This window comes from Pipra filicauda, unplaced genomic scaffold, assembly GCF_003945595.2.
Source record: "Pipra filicauda isolate LSUMZ 115617 unplaced genomic scaffold, ASM394559v2 scaffold351_size757598_pilon, whole genome shotgun sequence".
NCBI classification, from domain to species: domain Eukaryota; kingdom Metazoa; phylum Chordata; class Aves; order Passeriformes; family Pipridae; genus Pipra; species Pipra filicauda.
This window is the reverse complement of record NW_024104478.1, coordinates 530,606-550,038: the sequence shown is the minus strand read 5'-3', so window position 1 is coordinate 550,038 and position 19,433 is coordinate 530,606. Positions and strand designations below refer to the sequence as shown.

Genomic DNA, 19,433 nt, shown 5'->3' with positions numbered 1-19,433 from the left:
TTCTGCACTACACGTACCCTCCCTCCCGCCAAATTCTGCTTGGCTGTCTTGCATCAGGTGCTCTGTAGAGTTAATGCATAGATGTGATTTTAGCCCAGCATCCAATTCTTTAGGCAGGAAACGAGGATCCTCCAAAATCAAAATATGACAGAAGGTTGTAGCCCTTGGTAGCCAGTCACCAACAGACTGACTCAACCTTCAGGCCAGGTCACAGTGAGGCATCAGGAAAAGAGTGAAAAATACCAGATCCAAAACAATAAGCAACGAGATATGAGGTATTTTTAATCTCTGCTTCTTCTCAAAAAGCAGCAGAAACCACACCAGGTACAGAAATATTTATATGCTAAACTAACACTCTCAGTGTGCAAGACATGAAGTCATTCCTGTCATGAACGAGAAAAACCTTGAATTCTTGCCAGGGAATCTGGACACCACAGCGGGACTTTAGGTGCCTGCAAATCTGGAACAACTGTTTGGAAATAATACATTGTGTTTGACTTTGAACTCTCAAATCTCAGCCTTGCAGACTGCCTGTTTCTCGTGAGATCCTTCTGAAGCCATGAGCAAATTATTTTCCTTTACCCCTTGCCAAAGGTGCGCTATTTTGTGTAGGAGATCCTGCCCTAGCAGACTGAAACCAGCCTTTGTAGCACAATGAAACAACATAGGCTGACTGTATTTTGGACAGTGGCTGTCTCAGGACTATACTGTAACTTCCAGTGCAACAAAACACCTTGCATCTGGCAGGGTACTAGCAGACAGTCTGTTGCCAGACCATGTGAGGTGGGAATAAGTCGATGAAATCCACTTTAAACCTGATTACAAAATTAAAATCAAACCTACAAACTCCTTACCCTCCTCCACTTTCCAAAGAGAAAAAAAAAAGAGGAAAAAAAAAATTGAAAAAAACCCCAAACAAGATATAATGAGATCTACCTGATGCATCATCATTTTTTCAAGTTGATACAAGGCATGGCTTCTGAACATCCTCTCCAGCTGTCTGATTTGAGTGTCTACTTTGACATGCTCTGCTCCTTGAATGTGACTCCTCTCTCCCTCTGTGCTGCTAATTATACACCTTCTTGGACAGCACATTGCATACAAAACATTACCAAAGTGGCTCCTGGCACACCATTTCTTTCCTCTCTTACCCTTCAGTTCAGTGATATCATTGTATTATGTCACTGTCTGTGTTACAAATGAACCAGTTGTCCAGACTATAGTACATTAAAGCAATGAGAAGGTTTTTTCCCTTCACTGGGCTTTAGCCTAATCTTGGCAAAAATGCAAGAACTGCAGCCAGTAACACAAAAAAGTTAATTTATCTAGTGTTGGATATATAGAGAAAAGTGTAATGATAGGAGAAGCACACCTTCTGACATCTCCTCAGAACACCCCTGCAGCCTCCAGTGACTTGTGCCAAGGGAATTCTTATGTCTGAGAGGGTGCCTGAGCATTTAATAACCTTCAATATATTTTTTCACTATGAATTTCCTAATTTTGTTGTGCTATTTAAACACCTTATTTCTAAATAAATTTCTTAGTGGTGCAACCCTCTCCAGTTTGTTATGAATTCTCAGAAACCATGTCCCAAAAGAAACAATTATCATACAAATACCTTGTTAACTCTAGTCTCCAGTTTTCCCTCGGGAGTTAATAAAGATTAAGCCTGACACATTCATATGACAGACATGGAACATGAGGTGCAGAGTTCATAATAAATCCCCTCCACATTGTTCATGATAGAAACCTCAAGACAGCTACTGTATTTTGAAAAATTAAGATGTGAAATGGAAGAGGAAGTTTAAAAGGAAAATTAGATGAACATGTTAGGAATGAAATAGGCCTAAGGAAAATAGCTCTGAGGCAAAAAGGGAGTCCCTTCCACTCCTGTTTCTGACCCTATGGTTACTAGGTCATTATTCAAATTTGTTTCAGAAACAGTATAAATCTCCTAACGTCTTCAGTTTCAAAAGAAAAGTTCCATGTCTTACAAAGTTGCAACTTAAAAAAAGGACCAAAAATGGCAGAAATAAATAGTACCATCATCTGCTTGAAGTGGATTATAGTGAAATACGAGAAAACTTAAGTGTCCATCAGTATTTGCCACTAATACATTAAAGACACACCTTACAGGCAAAGTAATTTACATTATATGAAAAAAAGGGTTATCTAAGAAAAACTCTGTTCTATTTTTAGTCAGAATCATCCTTAAGTCCAATTGATACTAATAAGTCAAGAAATTTTAAATGTAGCTCTACATCTAACTGCATAACTCAATTATAACTCCCATGTTTTATATGTCTTCTTTTATAATATAAATCCCTCTTCCTTTTTGAATCAAGTGCCTAAATAACATAAACAGATTAAGAGATCTGGCAGAAAAAAATAAAGCTATTAGGAGCCTCCCCTTGTTTCCTTAGCTTTCAGAGGAATACATTGAATTAAAATCTCTTATGTGTTGCAGATGAAAAGATCATCTGTACAAGCAGTTAGGAATAAGTTAGGCAAAGTCAACCTACAGAAATGATCAGCGAAGCCAACCCAGAATAAAATTGCCATGCAGTTGAAATGTAATTTGCATTAACATTAATGCTTGGGGGAAAAAAAGTAATTTTTTTATTCAGTTGCACGAGTGTGGTTGATGACTGCCTTGGCAACAGCACCTTGCTCACACTCCTTGTGCCCGCCCTGTCCCCACAAGGGTGGTTACTCTGACCCAACCTACTGCACAGTATCTCTGCAGCCATCATATTAACCATTTACACCCACAAAACCACCACAGAAACACAGAATCATAGAGTACCTTGGGTTGGAAAGGAATTCTAAAGATCATCTAATCCACTCCCCCACAATAAGCAGGGTCATCTTCAACTAGATCAGGCTGCTCAGAGCCCCACCCAATCTGATGCTGAATGTTTCTAGGAATGGGGCATTTACCAACTCTCTGAGCAACCTGTTCCAGTGTCTCACCACTCTTAGAGTGAAGAATTTCTTCCTAATATCCAATCTAAATGTACTCTCATTCAGTCTAAAGCCATTACCCCTTGTCCTATTGCAACAGGCCCTGCTAAAAAGTTCCCCTCCAGCTCTCTTGTAGGCTCCCTCTAAGTACTGGAAGGTGCTATAAGATATCCCCAGAGCCTTCTCTCCTACCAGCTGAGTAACCCCAGCTCTCAGCCCGTCTCCACAGAAGAGATGCTCCAGCGCTCTGATCATCTTCAGATGGCCCTCCTTTGGGCCCCCTCCAACAGGCCTATATCTTCCCTGTGCTGAGGATCCCAGAGTGGGGTCTCAAGAGAGCAGAGTAGATTAGAGCTCAACCATGTGGCTTGATACAGTCCAGGATACAGCTGGCTTTCTGGGCTGCAAAGTACTCCTTGCTTTCAAGGCTTACAAAATGGCACGTGGTCAGCACAAGCTACTCTTGACTGGTATTTAAGTAGCTTCAGGGTGACTATGAAGACAGATAAAAAGTCCCACTGGACATCTCCAATTTTGCCTTGAGGCATGCCTCAACTACCGATGGCCTGCTACTTAATAAACAACATCTTCAACAGAGCAATTTCTTGAGGCACTTGATCTAAACTGGCACTTGCTTTCAAAAAAAAAACAACCAACCTGTTTCTCCCCTCACCATGGCCAGGAAGAAGCTTTTTGTGTAGTGTTAACTTTCAGCTTCTCAGGCAGCAGGGCTGGTGGTACAAAGGAGAAGACAGGATTCACAGCAAAGAAGAGGAAGGCCTGGACTACCTCTGGTGTCAGCAGTCCCCCTCAGAACAGTTTAAGTTGCATGTGGAGCTGAAAGGATATCTGTGGATACCAACAGACAGAGCAGCCTCCACTGGTCATTAACAACTGCTACAGACAGACCAGGAGGACCTTTGCAAACTACCCAGGCAGAGCAGCCCTCAGGAGACGCTGAATTCACCATGAAGGTTAGTTATCTGAAAGGTCTGTGGTGGCCATCAACCTAAATGTGGTTATCATCCACAACCTAATAAATGTATTTCTTAGGACAGGCTGTCACAGCTTTTGCATGTGCTTGCTTTTCCACAAGACTACATAAACAGCTTATGGTATAGGAATAACTTACGTGACCGAGAGGTGCTAAAGGTAGGAAATTCCACGTTTGTGTGATGGCTTCCTCCTCCTTGGGAGTGTAGCCCAAAATTGTTTCAGAAGTGACAAGATACATACCTACTAGTATGTAGATTCAGACACCTCGATAAAGTTCTCTGTGTGATGAAGGAAATAAGCACTGGCGAAGTCAGCGAGCCAGGTTTCTGTCAGCTGCTTCATATCCTGTACACCGTGGTCTCTTTCCTGCTGCTGGACTGACAAGTGTTTTGCCTGGCCCAACCTTTAAACACAGGCGTGAAGGGTGACAGAACAAAGACTACAGTCAAAGACCCATCCAAACCATTCCCAAGCTGTCAATTTCAGGATGGACAGGCATACAGCTAAGGACGCTACACTTTATTGATCACTGCAAATAAAAATAAGAACTGCATAAATATAGGAAAAGTTCAAACTGCTGAGAGCAAGTGGCAATCAGCACCCTATGATTGATAGAACTGAGCATGTATAGGCAGGTTTTGCCACGGGTATCCAGCTCCAAGAGGAGAAAGAAGAATATTTTTATATGTCTATTGTGTCTTTTAGGTTCAGAAATCCAAGGCGACAATTCCAAATTTGCATATACAAGATGCCCAGCTTCCAGAAACAGCACAGGTCCCTGTTAGTGGAGGAAGCCATGCAGGGCTCTTGCTCAACCACTGTCCCTGTAGGCACACTGGCAGGTACAATGCTGGGATATGCCTTTGCTGGACCAGGTGTACCAAAGTCTTAAGCCAAGGTTGGTCCAGCCCTTGCAGCAAGTCATGTTGGCAAGGCAGCAGGCATATCCAGCAGCTCTCACATTCCCTGTGCTATCACCCTCTAAATGCAACATGCCCCCACAACTTCATCCTGCTTTATCAACTTACAGACTAAAACCTGCATTTCAGCTAGCTAGAACTATCTATCCGCACTTTTATTTGAATCCAGGATGTGAAAAGAACATCCTACTTCCAGAGTCTCCAGTGGACATCAGGGTAAAAGCAGCAGAAGTATGAGGCCTGCACTTCAAGACCCCTGCCCTCCTCATGTGCCAGAGGACACCACCCCCTGCCCTCTGCACACGCAGACATCTCAGGCCCCTAGGGACACAAGGGAATGATGGCTGCACGCTTCAGGCTATCCCAAAATGTCCTATCAGTGGTCCCTCTGCTCTTAAGCTAAGGATGCTCCAGCTCCAGCATCTTCACTGACCCCAAGCACTGACAAGCAGCCCTCTGTGTACTTCTAACTCCACCAAGGGTAATAGTTATTAATTTTAGAGCGGCTTCTGAATCAGGTGAAGCAGAACTGTGAGGTGCAGCAGTAAAGCAGAGTAATGACTGAATACCAAAAAGAGAGGGAAAAAATTGAATATGTTTATTGGCAATGGATATTTTAGTGTAATTTGTGTGATTTGAATGCTTGGAAAAGGGATACATAACATACAAGGAAAGCCACACACTTCCTAGCCTATTTTTGACTATCAGTCAGAAGATGCTCTGTGTTCTCTGCTCTCCAGCACCTTAATGCTAAAACCAATTTCCTCTTTCAAAGAAAAAAACATCCTTCCACTGTTTTCCTTCAAAATATGAACTGCTGCAGGCCAGGCCACCTCATCAGCAGTAAAAGCAGTGTCTGTTTCTCACCACTGTGGCCTTGTTAATCTCAGACATACTAACACGTTCTTATGATTCCTTGTTATATTCCTCAGTGTTTGTCACTGCTTAATTTTTAAACCAACTAAGATAAAACCAGACATTACAGACTTTTCCAATGAGAGATTATACCAATAATTTGTTTTTCACATATTACAGCAAATATCCTGTGTTTGCAGCACTACATACATAATATACATTAGCTTTAAACAGGTCAAGCTACTCACAATTCAAGTGACTCCTACTGATCTTTTTAAAATGGATAGTAAATGTATTGAATCAGTGTGTTTCGTGAATTCAGAGCACTGCCTGCAAGATCTACAAAGATGACAAAACAGTGCTAGATTGGGACTGTTGGGAAGGATTGAGACTTGTTTCTAATCCATGTGGGATTTAAAATAGCTCATGCAAATGTACAGTAGCACTTTTCAGCTAGTGATACATGAAAATTGATTATGTGTGAAAGTACATTGTTTCCAAAATCCTGCAAACATGTAAGTAATGAGATAAAATTCAAATTGACATAAATTTCAGTGTGTGAAAAAGACTGTTTTATTTAGCATAGGATTAAAAAAAACCCAAATACATAATAATATTTAACAAGGTCTGAAGACATCTCATGCCTCCTAGGTCAAGACACACTATTTTTTAAATCAAAGAGCAATATTACACATCTCTCATCCTTGTGATACTTCATCGCTAAGATGGAAAAGATCTTAAATTGAACCTACCCTGTCATTCACTTCTTGGCGGGTAGAAACTTGTTTTCTTGCGGCAAAATGTATTTTTACAGTATCTTGCAGAACTGTAACTCTGTCCTAAGTCACTTGTTTCTATTTACCTCTTCACATCCTTACTGCAGATACAATTACACATACCTAATAGGTAATTTCCACCATGTTCAAGTGATTTAACACAGGTTTCACCCCTTCCGAACCCACTGGGGTTTTGCTTGAAGTAGATGTACATGGCCTCACAAGAGGCCATTTTCCACAGCACTTCTCTTCAAACGATTCTTCCTCCACTTCCTGCTTCCCGCTGCCACCGAGGTACTTTTCCCTCAGCAGCACAAGCCATCGTCCCTTTCCAGCACTCTGAGTTGCGGAGACGGACAATCAACTCTCCCCCATCTGCCTTTGGGGGGTGTATCCCCGCATCCTTCAGGCTACCTACACGCCGTGAGGGATCCCATCACCTCCTTCTCCCACTAGGTGCTACCCACTGAGCGCGTTTACATCCCCCACCCCTGTGACTTCTCTTTTGGCTTTTAACAACGCGGCTCAGCCGGACTCCGGCAGGGCCCCTCTTCCAGCATTTACGGTACACCCGAGCACAGTCTCCCGTAGCCCCGGGTGCCCGCCGGCAGCCAAGAATCGGGAGTCAGGATCCAGACGCTACCCACAGTCTCGGCTCTCCCGCGCCCCACGGAGGCGCGCGCCTGGAGCGGGAGGGAGTGGAAAGGGAAGGGGAGGAGAGGGGCGGGATGAGCCCGGCGCTCCGCCTCCCGCCCGCGTGCCCGCGCGCGCGCCCCCCGCTCCGTGACCCATTTCGCCGAACAAAGGATTTTCGCTGGAATCTCTCTCGGCGCCGGGACCTAAAATGGCGCCGGCGCGGCCGCCCCCGCCCCTTCCGCGGGCGCCATAGAGACGGGGCGGGCGGAGCGGCCGCTCCTCGGCGCCGCTCTCCACGCGGGCGCGGCCCCGGCTCGCTGGTGCGGGCGGGAAGGCGCTGCCGCGTCATGGCGGGCGAGGGCGACTCTGAGCCGAGGAAGGTAATGGAGAGGGGGGGCGGAGAGGGGCGAGAAGGAGGAGGAGGAGAATGAGGAAGAGCTACGCGGGCACCCGTGTCTCCGCGGGAGTCCCGCGCTGGGGACATGGGAGGTTGTGGCAGAGCAGCCGTGACCCTCACACCCGCTGTTTTATCTCCAGAGGAAATAATTAGAGAACAATACACGGAAACCCACGGCAGAACCGAGGCTCTGTAGGGCCGAGTGGGTGGGGTGAGGGGTTGTGTGTGTTTGTTTTCCCCCGGACCCCCCCGTGGGAGTTTCTCTCTGTGGGCGAAACGCCGTCGTGACACTGGAACCTCCTTAACGCCGGTGATTACGGTGGTTAGAGACAGAACAAATGATTTCCAGTTCGGCAACAGGTGAAATGCTATTTTAAAAGAGTGCATCATGCTGCACGGATGTAGCAGGGATACCTCCTTGGCCAACAACAGCAGCATATCCAGTGACTTCTTCCTTGTGAGAGTACTTGAAATTGCTGTTTAGGAGATTCGACCAACATAGACCACATCCTTTCTGTCTGGCGTGTACATAGGGATTATGTGGAAACAGCTGATAGTTTTTCCATAGGGAACGTGGGTAAAACTAACGATGGGGGTTTCCATACTTGCATACAAATCCAGCTGTTGTCAGATGCTTGTCATCCCTATTACCAGTTTTGTGATGACTTGTCTCAGAGATGTCAGCCCTCCACGAACAGTTGATTGTAGTTCTCCATCTTTAAAATCCACTTTGACCAAGTAGAATACCTTTAAAAAAATAAACCAGTCATCTTTGATGAATTTAGATACAGTTGCACACATGGCACTTAATGCTTTAAGGATTTAAACACAACGAAGATGTATTCTTGCACTATCACTGACAAAAGAATGATAGCAGAAAGATGTGCTGATGTTACTGTGGTGCAGCCACCTTGACCCTGATTCATATCATCTTGAGGCTTCTTTTTTGTATGCAGTTTCTCACTCCTGCTTGTGGTGCCAGCCTGCATTTGCAAGGATGTTTGTCAGGTGGGAAATAGGAATTACATGCAGAAGCCAGAGTAGGCGTCTCTGAAATGAAAATCATACTTTTCAGTTCGCAGTTGACTTTGTGAATGCCACATGTAATTGCCATTTGAGTGAAATAAAAGGTCAGTTTATAGATAGGAGGCAGCATATGTAGTAGTTTGATTTTTTTTTTTTACCAGTAGGTTAATTAAGAAAATTACTCGTTATGTATAGAAGAATTTCTGTGCCCAGCCCCTGGCTGTACATAGGGTTAGGTTAAAATTTACTGGTTTATAAACGTTTTCATTTACTGTTCAGTACAAGGTTCTCTATTATATGCTCATTCTCTAGTAATTTCAATTTTTTTTAAAGCACATTTGCCTTTTCATATACTAAAATTACATGGCATAACTAACTGTGTACTTGATTGTAGCCTTATTTGTGTGTTGTGATGTAACAAAAATCCTGCATTCTTAAGGGTTTTCTCCCTTCCTTTTTGGGGGAATGTAAAGGGGGAAAATTAAGTAGTCATTTTATAATATTCAGTAGAAAGGATGGATCAACGGGTTTGTAGAAAATTATGTTGCGTAAGTTAGTAGTTCTTCCAAAACCATTCCTGATACAGCTGTGCTTGTTCACTTTTCCTCAGCTATAACTGTGCAGGCAGTAAATCCTCAACTGTATTTGGAAATACAGTCTATTTGACTACGAAAATAACAAGTCAGTTTTAGAATGGAGTTGGCATCATAGACTTCTACAAAAGTGATTTTTTTAAGTTTATGGTGTGTTTTTTTGTTGTGTCTTACAGTCCTTTAAACTCTTGGGATTTCTTGATGTTCAAAGTGTCCCATGTGCACGAGAATCTGTGCTCTATGGCTCCCTGGGGTCTTTAGTTGTGGGTCTTGGACATTTTTTAGCAACTAGTAAGTACTTATTCCTTCTGGTTATATATTTATTTGCAAGAGAAAAAATTCCTATTTGCTGTTAAGTGTTATTAATAATGGGAAGTGATCCAAGGCTTTTTTTCCTCTAACTTTTTGGAGAATTTTTGTTGGGTTTTTTTAGGTAGAGTTAGAAGATCTTGTGACTTTGCAGTTGGTGGCTTTATTTCCACAATGTTAGGATACTGGTATGTAAAATGCTTCTTCAATTTTAACAGACATGTGTTGGCTGAACTGTACTACATGATCCCCATGTTTGTTTTCAGAAACAGTATTTCACACTGCTTTTGAAACTCCATTAAAAAACTTGCCTAGCAAAGCATCCTCTTCCTTCTCCTCAAGATATTTCTCTTTTTTAAAGGGAAACAGTTCAATGTGAGTGAATTTTCATGTTCATATATTTTTTAAAAACTTGAATCCTAAGAGCTCAAGCCACCCAGTTATTTCCATTTTTCTTAATTCTTTCTTTTTTTTCCTTTGCATACCCCGTTCTTCTGTCCTAATTCCAAAGGCAGCATGCTGAATTTTACTAGCATTTTTATATGTGACTGCAACGTTTCAACTGGCTGAATAAGTCTGATTTGATACCGTGACTCATATAAGGCAGGGAATCATGTTTTCTTTTCATCCCCCCCCTCTAGGTTTTACTGCAGGTACAATTTGGCTCAACAAAGGATCCGGCAAAGAATGCTTAAAGAAGGAATGAAAAACAGAATGTTATTTGAAGGCAGTTATCTTGATCCAGAAAAAAACCAAACTGGCAATGAAAGAAGCGATTCATAGGCTGCTGTGGAGGAGTTGTGGTCTAATACAGCTTTGGGAGAAGGTGATCCAAAGATGTCAGTCTGCCTTGTAAACATGTGAGGTGTATAAAGCTGACAAATCATGGTTTTCCTGGCAAATCTGAGCAAGAAATTCATAGTGAATCTTTTAAGTCTGTACAAACCTTGCTTTGTTTCATGTATGTATGTGTGTGAGTGTGTGACTGTGCACATAGTTAGGAATGACTTCCTGTGAAACATCTGGGAACTGATGTGTTCTGTTACTGAGAGGATTAAGGGCAGTGATTTGGGACTGCTTTTAACTTCCATTGTAAACAGAGTGGTTCATTTTAGCAAAGTTGTAATTACATCTCATTTAAATACAGGAAAATATTTTCATCAGCTGTTCAGTAAGTGTATCTTCGGTGCTACTGTTAACAGTGCTGTTAGTAAAACACAAGTATTTAAACAGTAGATGAAGGCTTTGCTTGTGCAAGATGGGTGAGATCAGCGGCCTTTGTAAGATTTCAGCTGCAGGATAACCAGATAACTTACATACACTGTGAAGTTGTAGGATTTCCATGTTTGTTCTGTCCATATGAAACTAAGAATAAAATCTGAATAAAATTCAGAAGCAATCTAAATTATGTAAATAAGTAATTTTTTTACTTGATTAAAAGTCTTACTATTTAAGACAATCCCTACAGCTGTGGAATAATAATTTACATTATTTGTAAGTACCAATGGTCAGTAGTTTGTTCTTGTGTTTTTTTTTAAAGGCGCGTTCTGCTTAACTATTTCACTGTACATTTTATGGTTAAAAGGAATATGACTATAATTTCAAGGAAACCATCTTATTTGGAAATACAGTTTAGGTCTAATTGAATATTGTTAAAAAGATGAGTGATGACATCATATTCCTTGCTTGCTTCTGTCTGCAGGATTGACACGCTGTATTTATTTTTTCATAAAATGATTTATAGCCTATGATACTGTAAGAATTTTTTGGTCTAAAGGCATTCACTGAGCAAAAATAGTCCTTTCCCCCCATTCTGCACTTAATCTGAGAGAGTTCGTGATCTGTTGCTGACTCAGGTTGGTGGGGGAAGGTTTGAGACTCCAGATATAAACAGCAGTATTGCTCTACTTATTTATTTGGAAAATATATGCGAGAGCACTAAGCAAACATGCTATTTACACTGAAAAAATTAAACTTTTACCCTCTGTGGATTGGCCTCATCCAAGAAGAAAACAAACCTGCATAAACTAATTCTTTTTTTCCCCCCTCTATTCCTCTTGTTTCTTCTGGAGGAAAAAATAAAGATATATTTTATTGAGGACATTAATTCCAGTATTTTATATTAAAAGTGTTCAGAGGACTTCAGTTAGTGCAATGAAACACTTCCTGTCCTCACTGCAAAATCCGAACTCAGAAGTGAATTGGTAGCTAATTCAGGAAAGTGTTTCCCCTGGGTCTGTGCTGGGCAGGGGGCCAAGGGGGAGGGAGGCTCCTTCCCTTTGGGATGGGAGGTGTTGCTTCATAAAGCCCTTAGAGCAGCAGTGGGAAACTGAGCGAGCCATGAAGCAGGTCTTAGCAAGCTCCTGTTTTAATACATGGTTGAGTTCTCTCCTATCTGACATGAGAAAAGAAAGTGCAACCTAAGCAGGGGGTCTTTTGGCTGTGAGGTCATAGTTCAGCTTAGAGGAGTTTAGGCAACAAAAGCACAGAGATGAAAATTTACTCTTTGGCAAAGAGCAGTAGTAGAGAAAGAAGAGAATGGTGTTCTGTGCTGATGGGAAAGGAGGGAGCATGTGCATCATGGCATCCTTCAAAATACACAAGTACTGTGACTGATTAGGAGAAAAGAGAAGCATTATGATACTGTGTAAATCAAAAAATCTGGGGAAAACTGCAGCATTAAATCCTCTCTGGTGTTAATTGGTGTTGGTTTAAGTTACTGCATTTAAGGATATTAGCTCAATAGCAGCTTAACTACAGTATTAGCAATTCTGGCCAGTAACTGTGAAACGCTAGATGTATTTGCACTGTGTAGATAACCAATGTAATACTTCTGCTTCACTGTGCAGAATGTAAAATGAGCCTGCCAGATGTTGACAGAAAAATGGGGAAAGAGGCAATATGCAGAGGCAGCCTGGCCAACACGTTTGAGCTTCAGTATGTACTAAAACTTGAGGTGGAATTGAGCTAATTAAAAGTCGGGGCTTTAGCTGAATAGGAAAGGGTGGAGATATAAGGCAAGGAAGCTGTGAGCAGGACTCGGTGTAAGGAGGGGCCTGCAGCAGAGGGAAGAATGCTTATGGCTAAACACGCAGGGGAAAATGTCTCACAATAATTCCTGAAAGTGCTGGCTAGGCTGCTTCCCTGCCATCTGTGGAAAGTGAATTGAAAGTGACTGATGGGTTACCACATTGAAAAGGTGAGGGATTGGATAAAACAAAAAAATCTCAAAGCTATTAGTTGTCATAAATTAGGATACGTGGATAAGAAAATAAAAATTACAGCAACTTTATAGAAGTAATTTTAACATTTGAAAACAATTACATAACTGTTTTTTTAAAATTAGTGAGCTGTATCGCTGCTCATCCCTTACTGCTAATTTCTGAAATCTGAGTTATTGGTGGAAATGTATACTAAGCCTCTGTATTTTATTTTCAGACTTGATCTCTAAGTGTTGCTGCTAATGCCATGTGATAGTTTTTGCTTTCTGGATGTTCAAAATATTCTTTAAATTAAAACTTACCAGACAGTTACTAGAAAGGAAGAGAAATAGTGATTCTGAAGATGCTTGGTTTTCAGCCCTCTGAATGAGCCATAAGAAGGGAGAGAATGAAGTACAGCAACTTGAAACTGTAGAGCTGTTAAAATCCTGTTCATTTTACTGACAGTTACATCAGTTGGTCACTGCACAGTGACTGACAAGCACACTTAGTTTTTATCCCTGAAGTTAGTAAAATCCTTAAAGCAGCCTACAACACCAGCAAAATAAAGAAATGCGTTTATGGCCCCCATAGCTCCTCCACACCTTGTCTCTTCCCGTTCCTTGCAGTGGTGATACTCTTGGGAAAAGGTGTGTGCCAGCCTCCTCCGGCAGGAGCGCACACTCGGGACGCTTGCGCAAGGGCACCGTGTGTCCTCCAGGTCCTTCAGGAAGGAAAGTCCCTGTTGAGGCAACAGGGTGAAACGTGGCAATCCAAGGTTAATTGCCAACCCCGCTGCCAGAGATGCATGTGAGCAGATTGACTCTGCTCTTCAGTGCCTCTCACTGAAGCAAAGGTCTTGCCTCAGCCATCGACAGCTGCAACAGGCTCAAAACTCTTTTGAAGGTGACAGCAGAGGCAATTACAGCTTGTTACATTCCAAACTCATAATTTACATCTTTACTCAGGCAGTGATTTTGGGGAGGCATTGGCCCTCACTGCATTTTGCAGGCTTCCAGGCTATTCTGTGTGTGTCACACAGACCCAAGTCCTCGGGTGCTGCAAAGGAAAGGTCATCTCCTGTCACTGAGTCTGGCTTTTGGTAGTTTTTTTTTTTTTTTAAGGCCTGGAGGAAGCACGTTTGTTGTTTCTGGTGTAAGCAACCCAGGTAACAATGAAGTACTGTGTGAATGCAGTTGTAATGAGCTCCCAAGCAAAAGATTTTCTCCAACTTAGTAGACTAATTCCCATACTTCTCTAATTCCTGTCCAGGTATTTAGATCAAGAGCTAAGTGGTTACCAGTGAAAGTTTTTGCTGTGTTCCATTTAAAGTTTGAAACAAATCCATTGTTCTTGCCTTGAAAAAGTGATCAAACCAAAAGTTTTACAGTATATTCAGATATCAGGAAGATGATCCTTTGATGGTTTTTTTTCCTAATTGAAGTACCAAGAATTTATTAAGTATCAGAAATGGAGCTGAGTTTTAATTAAGGTGACTCAAGGCCTTGGAATATATATCCTTCTTACACTTAAAAAGAAAATATTACACTATAAGCAAGTACGGCTGCTAAACCTTCAAATGGAGGCGGGGCAGCAGGCTGATGGGAGTAGAACTTTGGATGAGACAATTTGAGGGATACTCAGACCTCTGTTTGTGGCTAACAGCACCCTGCCTAAGACTGTTCATAGGCTCCCACTTTTTCACACACTCTTTGTTTCTTCTCTGCTTAGGTTCATAGTTTGCCTGAGAGCCATCCAGCAGTGGGTCTGCCTGTTCCTTGCAGGAATAGGTCATGGCATCCTTATGTCTGCTTGTTTTAAAGATTAAGAGCAGTTTGTTCTGAGGCTATTTTAATCCTTCCAGCTTCTGTCATCTATCATGAGCAAGGCTGCGTCAGAATCTTCAACTTTCCTGAACATGCCAGGAGCCCACTGGCAGTACCTAAAATGTACTGTGGGAGCGAACAATTACCACTGCAGGGATCCTTTTCTTTAGGCTGGCCACATCTCCAAAAATATCCAGCCTGTATATTGTGCTGATCTGTTTAACAGAACCAAAGGTTCCCCCTCTTCCTGCTCTGGAGAGAAGGAAACACATGCTTTGCTTGTTGTTTAAACTTGTTTATTTTGTCAAATGCTCTAAAATAGAGCAGGAGGTGTGCTCTTGGCCAATGTGAGTTTTCTCCCTGGAAAACAGATCCTCATCTCCTGCTGATGGTAAATGGCTTGTGATTAACTCTGGTGGTCAGGATGTGCATTTATCCATGACACACCTTGGCCTTCAGTCCTGCGTATACATATGTGACAGGTCTTTGGAGTTCACTTACAAGCTTTATGACTCTGGCTTGTATTCTGGCTTTCTGTCATCCAGGTCAAGGGTTCTTACCACCTTTACCTTTGCCAGGTAGCAAAAAACAGTGAGAAAAATCTTCTTCCACCACCTCATCACTGTGACACTGCACAGATGCTGTGGAAACAGGATGAGAGATCCACTCAGCCCATCTGCCTGTTGCTTCTTGATCTGAACAAATTCACAGTCCGGGTGCCCACAATCCCCGCCAACAGAGCATTTAGGGTATGTTACTCATGTGATTAAAGGGAAGCTAACATCCCCTTCCCTGTCAGAAAACATTCAGGCTCTGGCTGAGATAGTAGGAATATTGCTGAAGATGAAAAGAAAATAACAGGTTTATTACTAGGCAGATACATTACCACAAATGGCTGTTGCAGGAATCCTTCACAGAGCAAGTACAGAGGAAAAAAGCCAGCCAACAGCCTGTTCCTTGAAATAGAGGGGATAATACCCTGTTCAGGTCCCCCAAAGAAATCCAGAACTACCAGTGATTGTTACATGCTGGGCTTATAGTGATTTCATCCAAGATATAAAGCCCTTGAGGGTTGCCCCTGAGGCAGCACTGAGGAGGCCATGACAGAACTTGTTTGACTCGGTTTCTTAGCTCTGATAGTAGTATCCCAGTGCCATCTTCTTCAGTAACTGCCTACTAAGACTCCCAAATGGATGAAAAAAGCAAAAGCTCAGCCTTTTCTTCCTACACCTCACACAGCCCCCTTGAACCACTAGAGGGGGTAGAAGGCTTCCTACCCCCACTAACAAGAACAATGGTACTCCCCTTCCCAAAAGCCAGTCACCATTTATTTCTACTCACCATTTTCTGTATCACCATTCGTCCTTCTGCGAGGGACACCATGTCTCAGTCTGTACATCTCTTGTCACCCACACCTGCACTCTCAAGATCTTCTAAGAGATATACATCAAGAGCATCTAAATGGGTCACAGAGTGGCCACCTACCAGATGGTCAGGAAGCCGCTCCCTCAGAGCAATGTTCTGTTCCAGCAGAGCGAAGGATGATATGACAGTGAACTGGACAAACTTTGGAGGAGTTCAGTTACTGATACATCAGCAACGCTGTCCATCTACTGGTGGCCTCCAGAGGAATTCACACCAATTGGAACACTGAAGACACAGCCACCATTCAAGGAGGAGCCCATCCACTCTCTGCCTTCCCCCATCAGCCCTTCAGTTGCTTTCAGCAGTGTAATTTTCATTGGTTTGTTCTGGAACTAGAGGATACTTGTACTTGCTAGATAATACACCTTTCAAGGCAGTAAGCACCTATAAAGGCAAGATCACTCCTGAAAACTTCTCTTCATTGTCTGTACTAGGATCTGCTGAAAGAAACAGTTGGAGCATCTCGTTTCCCTTCCACGGGTGTTTCCGTGAAGGAAAAAATAAAAAAGGACAGGCTGGCTAGCTGCCAGGCTGTGGAGGCACATAAATATCCCATGGCTGTGCCAACGCAGCTGCTGAAGCAGCAGCAGCAGCCCCCTCCCATGAATGTCCAGGAGCCACTGGGGAGATGTTGATCTTCAGGAAGTGTCTCCCGGCCTCCACCACTGCCAAACAGACTGTGGAGTTTTCTCAGTGCTGAGCAGGGCTGGGCTCAGCATGCAGCCCTTCCGACTGGAACACTGGATAACAATGATTCCTTCCACCTCCTCCTTTCCTTTGGAGGAAGCAGCTCCTATCGCAGCCACATACGGGAACCAGCCAGTCATCTTGAGTGTCGGCAGCCGGTGTGGCACTTGGCGGCCCCTGCTCCACACAGGAGATACCTTTTGGAAAAAAAAGGGGCACGCACGTTCATGCAAAAGGTACGATTGAAGGAATGTCCTAGGCCTGGAATCCAAATGTGGTTTTTGATATTTAAGTGTTGTGTTCACTGATGCATAAGTACTGAAATTGTTCTTATTGCACTATTTTAGCTGCTTTCTCCGAGGTCTCACAAAGTAAACGGGGAGAATACATGAGACATTTAATTTGCACAAGTAATTTAAAACTAATGTTTCTTTTTGAGGTGCTTGACTTACTGTTTATCTATTTAATAAGTTAGATTTTAAATATTGCTGTTATTATTATTGTTATAGTTATTTTTACATAGTAGCTGCTTGCATAATAGAGTGTCCACTAGATGCTGGGAAGCAGCAAGCTGAATAGCCGCCCTGCTGAAAAGGATAGGACTTACAGTGGATGCCAAGTTGAACGTGGGCCAGGGGAGTGTTCTCTCTGCAAATAAGTCAAGCTGCAGTCTGGGCTCCATCAGGAAGTACGTGGCCAACAAATCAAGGGACGCGCTTATCTGCCGGCATGTGACACTGAGAAGGCAGTGTATCCAATATTGCTGTCCAGCTTTGGGCCTCTCACCTAACAAGGATGCTGAAAAACTATAGAGGCTCCAATGATGGGCTCCTGAGGTATGTCCAGGGAGCCCAACTGCCTACCCTCCGGAAAAACAGTGGAAGGAGTTGGATGTAGTCCGAGGAGGAGGCGGCTGTGAGGTGACCTAGTAACAGCCTAATATTATCTGCAGGACAGTTACAAAGATGGAGCCAAATGCCTCCTGATAGCTGCAGGTGACGTGGCAGGGGCAGCAGCCACAAACTCTAGCCTGGGAGCTCGAGGCCAGGCAGCAGGACAAACTGCTTTACTCCAAGGGCAGTGCACTGGGCTGCCCAGAGAGGTCACGCAGTTTCCACCCTTGCAGGTTTTCAAGCTTCATCTAGACAAAGCCACAGCTGACCTGAGCACTAGTGCCAGTCCTGCTGCAAGCAGGAGGATGGACTGGATGTCCAGAAACAAAATTTCTACAATGCTACAACCTACGGAGAGACAGAAAAAAAAAACAAGGCAGAAAGAACCCAGTATGGTATAGAGGGCAACCTTGATTGAGACAGTAACATCCTGTTTTGCTTGTTCCCTTCGATGCAATGCTCCCAGGCTGGGCTGGAGGCCCCCAGGTGCTCCAAAGCAGCAGGGAGGATGCAGTGAAGACATAGTATGCACAATGTGGGGGTGCCAGGCTTTGGGGTACATAGCTCTGCTGCTCGCAACCTGCACATGATGCTGCAGGTGGACTTGCCTCTGCTAGCTCAACTTTTCTGAACGTTGTTTCTCAGCAAACCCCAAGTGTCATTTGTTTCAGAAAAAATTATTGCAGTAAATCCCTCCTTCTAGGCTTACTCATTTCTTCTCCCTCATCTCTTAGTACTTTCTTACCACAAAGACAGAAGTCCTTTTATAATACAAGGTTTATCTTACCTGCTTGCTCAACAGCCCCAAAGAGCTGAAAGTTCAGCAGAGCCCAAATATAGCTCTAGCTGTGTCTGAGTAGGTTACATGGAAACTATGAAGAGAGAATCAGACCTTTCATGCATCTCCCACCTTGTAAACAATCAGTGGTACTTTAGGCATGCATTTACATCCAGGGAGATCTTCAGTAGTATTCTGAGCCTTTTTATTTTGCAGCTGTCTTGGGCATCAGCACCATTTCAGAACTTGTGGTCTGTTAAGTGCCAGCACAGACCTCCCTAATCTAAGGCAAACAAGTATTTGTTAAAACCTGGGGGAAAACCTCCAGAGCACAGAGTGGCAGAGGAGTTAACATAGGCTAATGTGACATAAATGAAGGCCACACTCAGACCAGAGAACACATACTTGCATTTATATGCCACAGCAGTCACCAGAGGTGTCCTACTAAGCAGGCATCTGATCCTAGCAAAGGGGGAATTAACACTGAGAAAAACAAGTACCCTTTCAATCCTTGCATGCTAACCAGGCAGAAGATCCCCGCGTCATTAGCGTAAGTTGGATCTGCCCTGCACTACCAAGTTGTAAAAATTTTTTGAGCATGAAAAAGTTTGAGGGAAAAATTGGCTGAGTTGTCTTACCCACTTCAGTGACTTCTAGGACCAAAATTACTCTGCAGATCAAAGATTGTCAACCAAACCAGAAGAGGGAACAGAAAACTGTCTAAAGTAACGCCTGTATATCAAGTCACCTGCACAAGTAATTGTAGTTCTAGGTTTTTTACACTTGCTTTGTTTTCTGCTTTTGATGTTGACAATGTATTAAGTATTTAGCATCTTTTTGAAGCCACAGTTGAGTTTTTTTAAGCTACAACATAGCAACCGATTCATCACTGAATCTTCCTGCCGCTCCCAGCACTGGCAGAAAGACAAACTAAGGCAAGAGTTGCATCCAGATTAATTGCTGGCCTAGTCCTGATTTCAGCCAGTTCCCTGGCTGGCTTTGGAGAGGCCTGTTGCACTGGGGGAGATGGCTCGTGCCTTTCAAAGGAGAAAAGCTGCACAAAACTAACCACTAATCTGCCATTGTTAAGCGTAGGTGTCCTTCTCCCCTCCACCTGCACAGGGCAGGGGGCTTTGCCTAGGATGAGAACTG

The 19,433-nt window shown here is 43.2% G+C and overlaps 1 protein-coding gene and 1 long non-coding RNA gene across 2 annotated transcripts; one reads left to right on the top strand and one right to left on the bottom strand.

Moving 5' to 3' along the window:
* The first annotated feature begins 7,305 nt into the window (after window positions 1-7,305).
* LOC113998336 (cytochrome c oxidase assembly protein COX20, mitochondrial) lies at window positions 7,306-11,220 on the top strand. Its single transcript, XM_027740986.2, has 4 exons — window positions 7,306-7,527; window positions 9,340-9,454; window positions 9,597-9,660; window positions 10,114-11,220. Exons 1-4 carry the CDS (start codon window positions 7,495-7,497, stop codon window positions 10,253-10,255), a joined length of 354 nt encoding a protein of 117 aa, XP_027596787.1. The 5' UTR covers window positions 7,306-7,494; the 3' UTR covers window positions 10,256-11,220.
* On the bottom strand, window positions 7,894-13,110 carry LOC113998338. The gene is made up of 2 exons (XR_003544420.2): window positions 12,996-13,110; window positions 7,894-8,291 (listed from the first exon to the last, which is right to left on the bottom strand). It is a non-coding gene; the product is annotated as an uncharacterized LOC113998338 (long non-coding RNA).
* Between the last annotated feature and the right edge of the window lie 6,323 nt (window positions 13,111-19,433).